Genomic DNA, 14659 nt, shown 5'->3' with positions numbered 1-14659 from the left:
GAGGCTCAGCCAAGAGTTAAAATCCTCAGGGAAGGTGCTGGTGACAAGGGGAGGTCAAACCCAGGCGTGGGGCAGCTCAGCAGAGCCCAAAGCTGAGCCCAGCTGGGACTGAGCAGGAGAGGAGAACTCGTCCAGCTGGACTGAAACAGGGCTCCAGCACCCATGGGTGGGGATGCTCAGGGCCAACAACACCTCCTGGAGCCACCCCAGGGGGACACCTGCAGACATTTGGCAGGAGGGTGACCCCTGTCTGTGTCCCTGTCCTGGGGGTGTCAGAGGAACCTCTCAGCTGATCCCTCCCCCCCTGTCCCTGCTGTCTGAGCACTCCTGTAGGATCTGACTGCTCTCCACAGAAAGCTGAACCCCATGGATTCCCATGGGACACTCCCAAGCTGTCCCGGGTTAAATCCAGTGCCTCAGGCTGGGAGCAGAAGGGTGGGATGGGTGCAGGGACGGGTGCTCTGCTCCCTGCCTCTCTCTCCAGCACACAAGGACAAGGTGACTTCGTGCTGTGACACACCATGGTGGCACTTGGCTTTATTTGGTGATGCAGCTTCTAAAAAAAGTTCCAAGCCAGCTCCTGGGCTCATCCACTGGGATGATTTGGTCCAAGGAACAAGCCCAGACCTCTGGAGAACTCCTTCTCCTGTCAGCATCCCAAGCTGGGAATGCTGGACCCAAAGTCAGTGCTCACACAGTGCCAGGGGCACAAACAGCCCCAGACTTGGTTGCCTTGGGCTGAGCTCTTCATCCCAGCAGCAGCTCCTGGTTCCTTTCCCTCCTCACCGTGAGCCAAGAAGTTGGTGGTGCTGGAGGGGAAATCCCTGGAGCTGGAGCAGAAAGCCACAGGGATTCTCCTTGATGTCACCTCCAGGACGGATCCCAGGGAGCAGTTTCCTCCTCCTGGTGATTTCTGTCACCCCTGGCATCAGCCTGGAAGCTGAACCCTGGTGTCCCAGGGGGGCTCTCCCGGGGGGCTCTCCTGGGGGGCTCTGGAGGGGCTGCAGATGCCCTTTGTCTCCAGCAGCACAGTGGGGCCCATTCATCCCCTGTCACATGCAGGAATGTGACTGTCCCAGGACCCCTCCCCAGCAGGGATGGGAGGAGAAGGAGCCAAGGAGAAGCTGCAGGGCCAGGAGCAGGCAGGGACTGTCCCTGTGCCACCACATCCCCACTCCCAGAGCAGGGGCCCGGGTGGGAGGGTGGCAGATCCCTGGGGAAGGATCCCTGGGATGCTGGATGGGATGAAGGGAGCAGAGGCTCCATGGAGGGTTTGTTCTCTGCTCCTCCCACGAGCAGGGGTCTGCAGGACACAGGGGCCACTTCTCTGGGGATTATCCACAGCTCTGATCCATCCCCTCTTCCAGGGACCAGGGAGATGATGGAGTGGAGCAACACAGCTCATCTGCTTTCACACCAAGGGGGAAGAAAGTTTCTACAGGTTTGATCAGACCTCTCCTGTCTCCTCACTTCACTGGGTTTAGACACCAAGATCCCCACCAAGATCAGGACAAAGCTCCTCAGAGTCACAGCGTCCTTCTTTGGGGGATCCCTGCCCCAAAGTGCAGTTCCCTGGGCTGAGGGTTGTCCCAGCACACCAAGAGGTCCCTGTGCCCCCCCAGAGCAAGGGGCTTTGGCATGGTGTAAAATCAGGATCTCAGAGCCCAAAGGAATCCGCTGGTCCTCAGAAGATCCAGGGTGGGGAAGGAAACTTTCCTGCCCAGCAGAGGGGCCAAGGAGGTTGGGAGAGGCTTTGGGCACAGGCTGGGCAGCAGCATCTGCAGATTCCTCTGGTTTGGGTGGAGGGAGGCAGGAGGAGCCTCCTGGGAACACAGCTCAAAGGTGGAGAGCCCGGGGGACTCTGCCAGCCAGGACCATGCCCAGGATCCCAGCTGGACCCGTGGGAAGCTGATGGGGGAAGCTGGGGGGCCCCCCCCCACCCCAGAGTTCTGCCCTGCACCCTGGGCACTTGGGTTCAGCTCAGGCTGCAGAGGAAGAGCAGGGAAACCAAACCCCAGAGCTGTGGAGAGGTCCCCTTGGAGCTGCTCCTAGGTGGGACCATGGTCTGAAACTGCTCCCACTCTGTTCCACCAGGACCAGGGCTTGGGGAGACCACACTGCCCAGTGCTGAGCTGGCAGAATGCTCCACCAGCCCTGCCCCAGCCCCCTCCATCCCTTCTTCCATCCCTCCCTCCATCCCTTCTTCCATCCCTCCTTCCATCCCTCCCTCCATCTCTCCATCCCTCCCTCCATCCCTGCCTCCATCCCTCCCTCTTTTCCTCCCTCCATCCCTTCTTCCATCCCTCCATCCATCCTTTTTTCCATCCCTGCCTCCAGCTTTATTTGTTTATTATTTCCATCTCCTCCTCCCTCCCCATCCCACACTTCCCCCATTGGTCACCAGATCTGTGTTTTGGGGGGGGAGCCCCAGGGTTTGCTATAAAACCCCGCAGCCACCCAATCCCTCCACCCAGAGAGACCTCAGTGAGGCACCCGAGGGGAGGGACACCCCCCCAGCACTCCCCAGCACCCCCCAGCAGCAAACCCCAGACCTCCACGGGACATCCCTGCTGCCCCCCCAGCCCCCCGGGGAGGAGATGTGAGGAGGAGAGGAGACCCCTGCCAGGGACAGCCCAGGAAGGTGACTGAGCTCCGAGGCAAAGCTTTGCCCTTCCAGGCACTGGTTTATTTATTTATTATTTATTTAAATTATTCGTTGCTGGAGGGGGGGAGGTTTTGCACCTTTGCTGAGGTCCCCTCACCCCCAAGCAAGGGCTGAGGTGGGCAGGGAGAGGGTGGGCGAGGGGAGGTTGGGATTGGGGATTAAAAGGATCAGTTTGGAAGAGAATCCTTCACTCGAAGGGTCCCTAAAGCCCGGGCCAGGCTGCCCAGGGAGGCGCTGGGGTCCCTGTCCCTGAGGGGGCTGCAGGAGCTGAGGGACAGAGCTCGGGAGGGGTGGGTTAGGGTTGGATCTCGGGGGTCCTTTCCAAGCAGAGCAATCCTGGGAATGCCCCTGGCTGAGGGCACAGAGGGCTCCAGGCATGGGAGCTGCTGGCAGGAGGGATGGGCACGGACCTGTCAGACCCCAAAGTGCTTCCCCACGGGGTCAGCCCCATGGACAAAGCTCAGGGGATTTGGGGGTCAAGCAGTGCTTTGGATTTGGCTTCGGCTTCAGCGCTGCTGGGCACTGAGCAAGCTTCTCCATGTTCCCGTGCCTCAGTTTCCCCCCAGGGGTGAGGAAGGGCCCGGCTTGGCAGCACCCGGAGATGTGAGAGGCAGCGTGGGGGGCGAGGAGCAAAGGGGCTGCTGGAGAGGAGGGGAAAATGTGCTCTGAACCGAACTGAACCGAACCGCTGCATTCCCAGGCAAGGCTCAGAGTGTTTTGTTTTTTTTTTTTTCCCTTGAGTGTTTTGCAGCCTCCCCGGGCAGGGTCCTGTGATCCTCACTCACATGAGCTCCGCCAGACACCCGGGGGCTGGGCGGCCACCCCGGCCTTGGTGGGATGGGTTGGGATGGGTTGGGATGGGTTGGGATGGGTTGGGATGGGTCAGAGCTCCTCCTGCCTGGAGGTTCGGGAAGCAGAAGCTGCTGCGGGGGGATCCCTGAGGAGCAGCCCCGGGTGCAGCCCCCGCTTTCCGGGGGTTGGGGTCCCCCAGATGAGGGGGGTATTGGGAGGGGGGGAGGCAGTAGATCTGTCAGGGGAGGGGGTGAGGCAGCTGGGGAAGCAGGGGATGATCTGTGGGAACAGCACCTGGGGGGACACCTCAGCACCCCAAACCTGCAACCAGAGAGGGATGGAATGAGGAGCTCGGGGTGAGCAGAACCTCGGGAGGGAGAAGAGGTGATGGAGCTGGGAGGAGGCAGGACCCCCCTGTGCTGTGGAGGAGGCACCAGGGGCTGCTGGGTGGGTGGATGTTTCTCAGCAGAGCCCACCCATGGGTGCAGCTGCCTGGAGCTGATGGGGTCTGGGGCTGTTGGCAGTGGCTGTGGTGATGGATTTCCTCCAGCAACTGCTGCCATTCAGCCTCATCTCCTTCCCCCCCTCTGCTAACCAGGTTCTCCCCTTTCCACCTCTCCATCTGCAGACCCCACCCAGACCCAAGCCGGGACATCCATCCCAGGAGGATTTCTGCCCCCAGCTCTGCCATCTGCTCCCTCATGGCACGGCTCCCAACTCCCACCACTCTGGCCATCCTCCTGACTTGCCTCTTCCCTGGGGCACACAGCCAGACCCCGAGGGCTTTCCAGGAGAGCACCATCCCCTCCGAGGTGCTTGGCCAGGAGCAGGCTCACAGCCTGGTCCAGCAGAGCCTCCTCCACGATGCCAAAATGCCCAACCTCTCCGAGAGCCTCCCCAGGAGCAGGGGCTCAGAGCCACCCCTCCTGCCCGTCTGCCTGAAGCCCGCAGACATCAGACACATCTTCAAGTACATCAACACCATCGTGTCCTGCACCATCTTCATCGTGGGCATCATTGGGAACTCCACGCTCCTGAGGATCATTTACAAGAACAAATGCATGAGGAACGGGCCCAACGTCCTCATCGCCAGCCTGGCCCTCGGGGACCTCCTCTACATCCTCATTGCTCTGCCCATCAACGTCTACAAGGTGGGCCTGGGGGTCCCGGGGATGGGGGCTGCTCCTTCCCACCCCATCCCTGCCCTGGGGAATCTCTCCCCTCCTCCTCTCGGGCTCCCGGAGGCAGAGGGGGAGGGTGGCTCTGCTCCCAAAAGGATGAGGGAAACATCAGCAAAGGGCTGGGAGGCCATTCCTGGGGAAGCAGGAGCTGCAGCTGTGTTGTGTGTGAGCACCCACACCACCCCCCAGACCTTTTGAAGTCGAAGCTCTGCCTGGAAAGGGGAAACTGAGGGCCAGAGGGGGCCTGGATGGAGCAGAGAGGGTGGCAGTGGGAGGAGGAGGAGATGGTGGCAGTGGGACCACACTCTCCTGAGGTTAACCCCAGGTTCTTCCCCAGCTCCTGGCCAAGGACTGGCCCTTTGGGGTGCAGGTCTGCAAGCTGGTGCCCTTCATCCAGAAAGCCTCCGTGGGCATCACAGTCCTCAGCCTCTGTGCCCTCAGCATCGACAGGTGAGCAACAGCCTGGAGCTGCTCAGCACCACTCCCAGGGACACAGCCAGAGATGGGCACCAGGACCTGCCAGGCAGAGCTGAAATCCAACAGGACCTGGCTCTGGTGACTTTAAATCCTGCTGGGAAAGGCTGAGGGAAGGATTGTTAGGGAGAAATTCCTTGGTGTGAGGGTGCTGTGGCTGCCCCATCCCTGGCAGTGATGAAGGCTCCAGGTGGGATGGGGCTTGGAGCAGCCTGGGCTGGTGGGAGGTGGAATGGCAGGGGGTGGAATGAGATGATCCTTGATCCCAACCCAGCCTGGGCACCTCCCCAGTGCCAGGGAGACATTGGCCGCACAGAGCTGCAGCACAGCCAGCCCTGGAGCTCCCGTTCCTGACCTTTCCCATCCTCCCGAAGGGGAAGGGGCAGGGGCGGGGGAAGGAGCCAGAAGGGAAGGGGACGAGAGAAGGGACTGGGGACAACTCCAGTGCCCACCTTCTCCTTCCTGAGGGGCGTTTTTCTCACCCCCTCTCCTCTTGCTGGGCTGGGCAGGTACCGAGCTGTGGCCTCCTGGAGCCGGATCCAGGGGATCGGCATTCCCGTGTGGAAGGCAGTGGAGGTGGTGGTGATCTGGGCAGTGGCCATCGTGCTGGCTGTCCCCGAAGCCATCGCCTTCGACGTGGTGGAGCTCAGCTACTGGGACCAGCACCTCTGGGTCTGCATGCTGGCCTCGGAGCAGAAATCCAGCTTCATGATGGTAGGAACAGCACCCACAGCTCCCCCAGCACCCACTGCACCCCCAGCACCCCCAGCACCCACTGCACCCCCAGCACCCCCAGCACCCACAGCACCCCCAGCACCCACAGCACCCTCAGCACCCTCAGCACCCACAGCACCCACAGCACCCACAGCACCCACTGCACCCACAGCACCCACTGCACCCACAGCACCCCCAGCACCCGCAGCACCCACAGCACCCACAGCACCCCAAGCACTCACTGCACCCGCAGCACCCGCAGCACCCGCAGCACCCGCAGCACCCCCAGCACCCACTGCACCCGCAGCACCCACAGCACCCACAGCACCCTCAGCACCCTCAGCACCCACAGCACCCACTGCACCCCCAGCACCCACAGCACCCACAGCACCCACAGCACCCACTGCACCCACAGCACCCACAGCACCCCCAGCACCCACAGCACCCACAGCACCCTCAGCACCCACAGCACCCACAGCACCCACTGCACCCCCAGCACCCACAGCACCCACAGCACCCCCAGCACCCACAGCACCCACAGCACCCTCAGCACCCACAGCACCCACAGCACCCACTGCACCCCCAGCACCCACAGCACCCACAGCACCCTCAGCACCCGCAGCACCCACAGCACCCACAGCACCCTCAGCACCCGCAGCACCCACTGCACCCGCAGCACCCCCTCCCTGCCACAGGATGGGATACTCTTGGGCATGGCTGCTCCGAACCCAAGGAGAGGGCAAGATCCAGGCAGGGAGGAGCCAGGGCTGTAGTGACCCAGGGCTGTAGTGACACGGGGCTGTAGTGACACAGGCAGTAGTGACAGGGGGCAGTAGTGACACAGGGCAGTAGTGACACGGGGCTGTAGTGACACAGGGCAGTAGTGACACAGGCAGTAGTGACACAGGGCAGTAGTGACACAGAGCAATAGTGACACGGTGCAGCCCCGCTTTGCTCCTGGTGCCAGGGCTCAGGCAGCGTTCGGGCTGCTTGGTGCCCTCTCCTGGCAGAGCAGCAGCTCCTGACACAGCCCAGGGAGGCTCAGACTCTGCTCTGTCCCAGCACGGGGCCCCACGGTGGCCCCACAGCTGCTCCGTGCGGGTGCTGCTCAGCACGGGGCCGGGGGAGGGGGGGATGCAGCCCCCCAAAAGCCCCAGAACTCATCCCCCTCCCCTACCAAACAAGCTCCTGGCCCCTCTGCAGGGCTCCTGGCTGGGTCCAGCCTTTTCTCCTCTGGGTTCCACGCGTCCTGCACCAGCCTGGGGGGGATGGGGGGGGGATGGTGCCCTGGGCAGAGGAGCTGGAAGCCTTTCCCAGCCCACTGTGTCCCAGCCGGGCCAGCACCGCTCTGTTGGGCCGGGCCGGGCCCCGGTTCCCCCCTGCCCAACTTTCCCCACTTCCCGGCTGCTTTTCCTCCCGGCTGCAGTTCTACCGTGACGTGAAGGACTGGTGGCTTTTTGGCTTCTACTTCTGCCTCCCCCTGGTGTGCACGGGCATCTTCTACACCCTCATGTCCTGCGAGATGCTCAGCAAGAGGAACGGGATGAGAATCGCCCTCAACGACCACATGAAAAGGGTGAGGGAGCCGCCGTGTCCCCACCCGGGCGGTGCTGGGGAAGGGGACAGCACCCCGTCCCTCCCCACGGAGGACACGAGTGGGCTGGGGGGACGGGCAGAGCGATGCAGGTCCCTGTGCTTGGGGACAGCCCAGAGGGACAGTCCCAGGGCCATGGCCCCATCTGCAGCTTCCCACGGGCTCTGCAGCCCCCTCGGCTCTGCCCAGCCGGGACCTCAGAGCCCCCCCACACCCACACCCAAACCCAAACCCACACCCACACCCAGGGATGGGACCTGGGGGCTGCTGCCCGGAGCCTCCCGGGTGCCCAGGGCACAGGGATCACTTGTGGCTCTTCAGCCAGCACTGACACGGGGCAGTAGTGACACAGGGCTGTAGTGACACGGGGCTGTAGTGACACAGGGCTGTAGTGACACGGGGCAGTAGTGACACAGGGCTGTAGTGACACAGGGCTGTAGTGACACAGGGCTGTAGTGACACGGGGCTGTAGTGACACAGGGCTGTAGTGACACAGGGCAGTAGTGACACAGGGCTGTAGTGACACAGGGCTGTAGTGACACAGGGCAGTAGTGACACAGGGCTGTAGTGACACAGGGCTGTAGTGACACGGGGCTGTAGTGACACAGGGCAGTAGTGACACAGGGCTGTAGTGACAGGGCTGTAGTGACACGGGGCTGTAGTGACACAGGGCAGCAGTGACACAGGGCTGTAGTGACATGGGGCAGCAGTGACACAGGGCTGTAGTGACATAGGCAGTAGTGACACAGGGCAGTAGTGACATGGGGCTGTAGTGACACAGGGCAGTAGTGACACAGGGCAGTAGTGACATGGGGCTGTAGTAACATGGGGCAGTAGTGACACAGGGCTGTAGTGACACAGGGCTGTAGTGACACGGGGCTGTAGTGACACGGGGCACTAGTGACACAGGGAAGTAGTGACACAGGGCTGTAGTGACACGGGGCTGTAGTGACACGGGGCAGTAGTGACACAGGCAGTAGTGACACACGGCAGTAGTGACGGGGCTGTAGTGACATGGGGCAGTAGTGACACGGGGCTTTAGTGACACAGAGCAATAGTGACACAGGGCAGTAGTGACACAGGGCAATAGTGACACGGGGCTGTAGTGACACAGGGAAGCAGTGACACAGGGCTGTAGTGAAACAGGGATGTAGTGACACAGGGCAGTAGTGACATGGGGAGATGGTGCTCACCCCAGTGCTGACCCACCCCTCCCTTGTCCCTGTCCCTGTCCCTGTCCCTCTCCCTCTCCCTGTCCCTTGTCCCTGTCCCTGTCCCTCTCCCTGTCCCTCTCCCTGTCCCTGGCAGCGCCGGGAGGTGGCCAAGACCGTGTTCTGCCTGGTGCTGATCTTTGCCCTCTGCTGGCTGCCCCTGCACCTCAGCCGCATCCTCAAGCAAACCATCTACGACCAGACAGACCCCAACCGCTGCGAGCTGCTCAGGTAGGGCCCGGCGGGGCACAAAGTGCCGGCCCCCCCGGGGGGTTGGGGGAGGCTCCTGAGGGCTCCTTCTTGGCCGCTGGACTCGCCCTCCCCAACGCCAGGGCTCAGCCCCACCTTGCCTGCCGGGCACCCGGCTCCTGAGGGGCTGGGGGGGACCAGGAGGAGAGAAAAAAAAAGAGATTTTGTAGCGTACCTGTAAAGCTTTGGGTTAGAGGGGTCTCCCGAGCAGGGGAGTGTCCCCTGGGGACGGTCCCAAGGGGGCTTCAGCACACCCCAGGGCTCTGCATGCTCCCTGCCACGTGCCAGGCACCCATCTCCCATCTCCTCACCACCCATCCCGCCAAAATCCGGGTCAGGCCCGGGCCCTGCTGCTGTGCTGGGGTCTGAGAACATCAAGGTCACCGGGGCAGCCACAGCTCCTGCTTTGGGTTTCCCCAGGAAACGCCCCAAAAGCCTTGGTCCAAAGGGGGGGATGGGACTGTGCTGTGCTGTCCCCTGTGCCACCGCCATGGGACGGGGTCCCTGTCCCTGGTCCCAACCCCTCCCTCGGTGACCTCCCACCACCCCCCTGTGCTCTCCCCTCCCAGTTTCCTCCTGGTGATGGATTACTTTGGGATCAACATGGCCTCCCTCAACTCCTGCATCAACCCCGTGGCTCTCTACTTCGTCAGTCGGAAATTCAAGAACTGCTTCCAGGTAGGGCCAGGGGCTGTCCCCCCCGGGCCAGGGTCACCGATCCCAGCTGTCCCTCCCCCTCCTGATCAGGAGAATCCTTGTGAGATGTCAGACCAGAGCCTGGGGATGCTTTAAACTCAGAGCTCGGGTTCTCTGGAGATGAATTGTTAGGAGTTGTGGAGCCCTTGGGGAAGGAAGGAGATGGATGGGATGGGATGGGATGGGATGGGGATGGGGATGGGGATGGGGATGGGGATGGGGATGGGGATGGGGATGGGGATGGGATGAGGTGGGGATGGGATGAGGTGGGGATGGGGATGGGATGAGGTGGGGATGGGGATGGGATGAGGTGGGGATGGGATGAGGTGGGGGTGGGGATGGGGATGGGGATGGGATGGGGATGGGGAAAGGTGAGGATGGGGTGGGAATAGGGTGGGGATGGGGTGGGGTGGGGATGGGATTGGGATGGGGTGGGATGGGATGCTCCCAGGTGCAGGCTGCTGTTCCCAGATCCTCCCCAGTTCCCTGGCAGTGCCTTGCCACCCTCAGGACGGGTCCATTTCCCCCTCTGTCACCCTGCAGCCTGAACCCCTCTCTCCCTGTCTCCCCCCAGTCCTGCCTGTGCTGCTGGTGCCAGCGCCCAGCCCTCAGCATGACCCCGACGGATGAGAAGGGATCCCTGGGCAGGTGGAAAGCCACGGGGCAGGACCTGGGGCTGGACCGCAGCAGCTCCCACCTGAGTAACAAATACAGCTCCTCCTGAGCCTCGTCCCGAGGCTCCTCCCGAGGCTGGGAGGGGCAGAGGCACAGCAGGACCCCCCCTGTCCCCTCACCCAGCCCGCACCGGGTTGGTCCCCGTGTTGTCACTCGGCTGGCAGGAGCTGCAGCAGCTCAGGGACCCCCGGGGCTGGCTCTGCCCTCAGCTCCTCCAGCACTCCCAGCCTGCTCCCAGCCACCCGGGGGGCTCAGGTCCTTGTAGGATCTTTTGGTTTCCCCGCAGGAAAAAGGAAGGGAGCCGGGGGTGTTCGCCTGGGGTGGGGGTGATGTGTGTGGAGAGGGAAGGAAGGTGGAGAGCTGGTCACTTGGAAAGGGGGATGTGGGATGAGGAGGAGAGGGAGAAGAGCAGGAGTGATCACATCCAGGTGGGAAAGCTTTGGTAACATCCCTGGGAAAGCTTTGGTAACATCCCCATCACCTCCCTCTGCTGCTGGGACACTTTGTGCCCTGGGCAGAGCCAGGAGAAGACCCCCAGGGAGCAGCAGCAGCAGCCTGGGGTCTCCTCTCTCTCCCAGCACAGGGAGCTGGGCACCAACCTGAGCTGGGCACCAACCTGAGCTGGGCAGCCCTCAAAGCCTCCCTCCTCTTCCTCTTTTCCTGGGAAATCTGCCCCAGGCTCCCCACCCGGGATGATGGTCACACACACACACACACCCCATGTCCCAGGACAGTGCCTGTGTGTGACCACAGCTCCCAGACAGAGCAGGGGTGACAGAGCAGGGGTGACAGAGCAGGGGTGACAGAGCAGGGGTGCCAACTTCCCCCTCCCAGAGACCACGGAGCCCCAGGGTGGTTCCAGTGACAATGGGAACATCTGGGAAGTGCCCATTCCCTCCTCAGCCCAGGACCTGCTGCTGTTCACAGGACAGAGCCTGGGGCAGGGGAACCCTTTCACCTTCCTTCCCCTCCTGCCTCACGTCCCTGCTGCTACTCCAGGAGCAGACTGAGTGACACCTGGGGTGGCAGCACCGCTCACACCAACAGTCCAGACTTCGAGAAGCTGAAACCCAGCCCCAGGTGCCCAGCCCTGCAGCCACCAGGAGCCCAGCCCTGGCCACAACCACCCCTCCCTGTGCTCCTGGGGAAGTGACTTCAGCCTCCTCGGGCAGAGCCTTCCCTGCTGCTCCCCTCTTTAAACCAACACCATGAAATTTCACCCAGCGTGAGGGAAGAGGGGGAAGAGGAGAGATTCCAAGCCCTCTGGAAGCTCTGACCCAGAAGCCACGTTCCCAGCTGCTGGGAGAGCTGGGAACGTGGCTCTCTGGGTCAGCGCTTACAACGAGGGCCTCTGCAGAATCTCTCCCCTCTTCCCCCCTCTCTCCCTCTGCCCTGGAAAATTCCTTCCCTAATTTTAATTTTTTTTTTTATGTCTCCTTCTTCCTTGGGCTGGGGAATCCTCATCCCCAGGCTGGTGCCTGCTCCCCCACAGTGCACCCCTGGCATCCCCCAGGCAAAGGGGAGAGACCAACTCTGGCAGCTTGGATGTTGAAGAGTGATTTTCTTTTTTTATATATATATATATATAGTGAAAAGCTGACATTTTACATCCTCCCTCTGGCCCCTCTTTGTGTTAATAAAACGTGTGGGTGTCTGAAAGGAAAATCTCAGGGTGTTTCTTATTAAGGAGCAGGAGAGGTTGGGGCAGTGACCAAAACATCCAAACCATCCCTGCACTAACCCAGGGCAGGGGGGGAAGCTGCAAAGTCCCCTGAACACTCCCTGAGTGCCAGCAGATCCCTCTGGCAGCTTCAGAACCACTGAGGAGACAAACAGGGCAAACCCCAAGGGGTCCCAGTCCTACCCCTGTGAGCAGAGGAGTGTTTTGAAGTGATCTGTTTAAAGAAAAGAAGAAAAAAAAAACCCTCTGGATCTGCTGAAGTGCAAGTGGTGGCAGGAAGGGAAGGAGTAAAGCCAGGAGAGGGGCTGCACTTCACCCAGCACTGAGCCCTGAAAAAAAACCAGGGCAGGAACCACTTGGGAAGGGAAAGGCCCAAGCTGAGAGAGCACAGGAGCTTCCTGACCTTCCTTCTCCTCCTCCTCCTCACCCAAACTGAGCTCAGCTTCACCTCCACAGCACCCAGCTCCATCAGGTTTATTAGCAGAGAACACACAGCTTTACAGCAAGGCATAAAAAAACCTCCCCAAACAAACAAAGAACCCAAAGAAATGGCAGCTCCTGGTGCAGGGAAATCCAGAGATGGAGGAGAGGGAGAGGGGGAGAGGGGGAGAGGGAGAGAGGGGGAGAGGGGGAGAGGGGGAGAGGGGGAGAGGGGGGGAGAGGGGGAGAGGGGGAGAGGGGGAGAGGGGGAGAGGGGGAGAGGGGGAGAGGGGGAGAGGGGGAGAGGGGGAGAGGGGGAGAGGGGGAGAGGGGGAGAGGGGGAGAGGGGGAGAGGGGGAGAGGGGGAGAGGGGGAGAGGGGGAGAGGGGGAGAGCACACCCCTGGGGACTGCTACTGCATCTGCTCCTCCTGCCGGGCTCTGAACTCCTTCATGCTCTGCTGCAGAAAGAGCAAAGGACAAATGTCACCTGCACGTGGCTGGGGGACTCAGAGCCCCCAGTGCCACCTCCCCTGCCCGATCTGGGGCTTCCCTGAGGCTCTGGGAAGCTCTGGCAGCTCCTCCGGGCACTTCCAGAAGTGGCCGCCAGGGGAAACCATCACTTCTTCTCAGGCCAAAACAGGACCTGCACCACAGGCACCTCCCCCCTCAGCACAAGGGACAAAAAAACCCCAAACCTGAGCTCTCCAGGAACAGCCTCACCTCAAAGGTGCTGAGCACGTGCTGGCAAACACCCATCAGGTCACTCAGCCCCTTCCTGAAGGGCTCCACAGCAGGAAGGGTCCCTTGGGAGAGCAGAGCTGGGAGTCACTGGGATTTGGCTTCCAGAAGGCTTGGCAGCCCCTCCCTCACTGCTCCCTGCCAGCCTGGCACACCTGGACACACCAGGGCACACCTGGCACACCTGGCACACCAGGACACACCTGGCACACCAGGGCACACCAGGACACACCTGGCACACCTGGCACACCAGGACACACCAGGGCACACCAGGGCACACCTGGGCACACCAGGACACACCTGGCACACCTGGCACACCAGGGCACACCTGGCACACCTGGCACACCAGGACACACCTGGCACACCTGGACACACCAGGGCACACCAGGACACACCTGGCACACCTGGCACACCAGGGCACACCAGGACACACCAGGGCACACCTGGCACACCAGGACACACCAGGACACACCAGGACACACATGGACACACCTGGACACACCTGGCACACCAGGACACACCAGGACACACCTGGCACACCAGGGCACACCTGGCACACCAGGACACACCTGGCACACCAGGGCACACCTGGCACACCAGGACACACCTGGCACACCTGGCACACCAGGGCACACCAGGACACACCTGGCACACCAGGACACACCTGGCACACCAGGACACACCAGGGCACACCTGGCACACCAGGGCACACCTGGCACACCAGGACACACCTGGCACACCTGGCACACCAGGGCACACCAGGGCACACCAGGGCACACCAGGGCACACCTGGCACACCTGGCAGAGGGCAGGGGGGGCACAAGCCCTACCTCTGCTCTGGATTCTGAAGTTGATCTTGCTCTCAGAGGGGTGTGTGATGCAGTAGCCACAGAACTCCACGTCAGGGCTGCAGGAGGGAAAGAGCTGTGAATCCCAGAATCCTAGAATGGGCTGGGCTGGAAGGGACCTCAGAGCTCCTCAAGTCCAACCCTTGCTCCACTCCCCCCGTGGTTCCCAGCCCATGGCACTGAGTGCCACATCCAGGCTCTTTTGAAATATCTCCAGGGATGGAGAATCCACCCCTTCCCTGGGCAGCCCATTCCAATGGCTGAGCACCCTCTCCAGAAAGAAATCCTTTCCTAATATCCAACCTAAACCTCCCCTGGCAGAGCTGAAGCTCTGCCAGGGGAGGTTTAGGTTGGATATTAGGAAAAAATTCTTTAGTCCGTGCCCTCTTGTCCCACTGATATCAGCCCAACCCCCCCTGGCTCCAACCTCCTTTCAGGGAGTTGGAGAGAGTGATGAGGTCTCCCCTGAGCCTCCTCTTCTCCAGCCTCAACACCCCCAGCTCCCTCAGCCCTTCCTCACAGGACTTGTGCTGGATCCCTTCCCAGCCTCCTTGCTCTTCTCTGGACCTGCTCCAGCACCTCAAGCTCCTTCCTGAGCTGAGGGGAAAACCCAGCCTGTCCCTCAGCAACCCCCAGGGAAGTGCCAGGCTCAGGTCCTGCCCCCCTCCCCTGCTGGGGCTCAGGGGGGGTGTGAAATGCCTGAGGGTCTGAGAGGGGGGA

At 61.8% G+C, this 14659-nt stretch overlaps 2 protein-coding genes across 3 annotated transcripts in view; one reads left to right on the top strand and one right to left on the bottom strand.

Annotated features, from left to right (window-relative positions):
• Positions 1-2468: 2468 nt before the first annotated feature.
• On the top strand, positions 2469-11916 carry LOC139802574 (endothelin receptor type B-like). The gene is made up of 9 exons (XM_071757869.1): positions 2469-2641; positions 3221-3365; positions 4086-4608; positions 4976-5088; positions 5622-5826; positions 7253-7402; positions 8729-8862; positions 9450-9558; positions 10151-11916. The coding sequence occupies exons 3-9, from the start codon at positions 4159-4161 to the stop codon at positions 10298-10300; spliced, it is 1311 nt and encodes a 436-aa protein (XP_071613970.1). The 5' UTR covers positions 2469-2641; positions 3221-3365; positions 4086-4158; the 3' UTR covers positions 10301-11916.
• Positions 11917-12381: 465 nt separating this feature from the next.
• The window catches only part of LOC139802577 (DNA-directed RNA polymerases I and III subunit RPAC2-like), a 4465-nt gene continuing 2187 nt past the window's right edge, over positions 12382-14659 (bottom strand). Inside the window, exons 3-5 of one of the 2 annotated variants that reach the window (XM_071757874.1) lie at positions 13922-13998; positions 13074-13156; positions 12382-12811 (exon numbers count right to left, since the gene is read on the bottom strand). In XM_071757874.1, coding sequence (XP_071613975.1) covers positions 12764-12811; positions 13074-13156; positions 13922-13998 — 208 coding nt within the window. In that variant the 3' untranslated portion in view covers positions 12382-12763. The remainder of the gene's footprint in view (positions 12812-13073; positions 13157-13921; positions 13999-14659) is intronic. The other variant, XM_071757875.1, reaches the window with a different exon arrangement.

This window comes from Heliangelus exortis, chromosome 14 (assembly GCF_036169615.1).
Source record: "Heliangelus exortis chromosome 14, bHelExo1.hap1, whole genome shotgun sequence".
Lineage (NCBI taxonomy): Eukaryota > Metazoa > Chordata > Aves > Apodiformes > Trochilidae > Heliangelus > Heliangelus exortis.
This window is presented reverse-complemented; position numbering and strand designations above follow the sequence as displayed.

Excerpts from the sequence above, each read along its gene's own strand:
- LOC139802574 (XM_071757869.1), top strand. The coding sequence starts at position 4,159 with ATGGCACGGCTCCCAACTCCCACCACTCTGGCCATCCTCCTGACTTGC. Across the intron at positions 5,089-5,621 it reads TGTGCCCTCAGCATCGACAG|GTACCGAGCTGTGGCCTCCT; the intron begins GTGAGCAACAGC and ends TGGGCTGGGCAG. Across the intron at positions 7,403-8,728 it reads TCAACGACCACATGAAAAGG|CGCCGGGAGGTGGCCAAGAC; the intron begins GTGAGGGAGCCG and ends TGTCCCTGGCAG.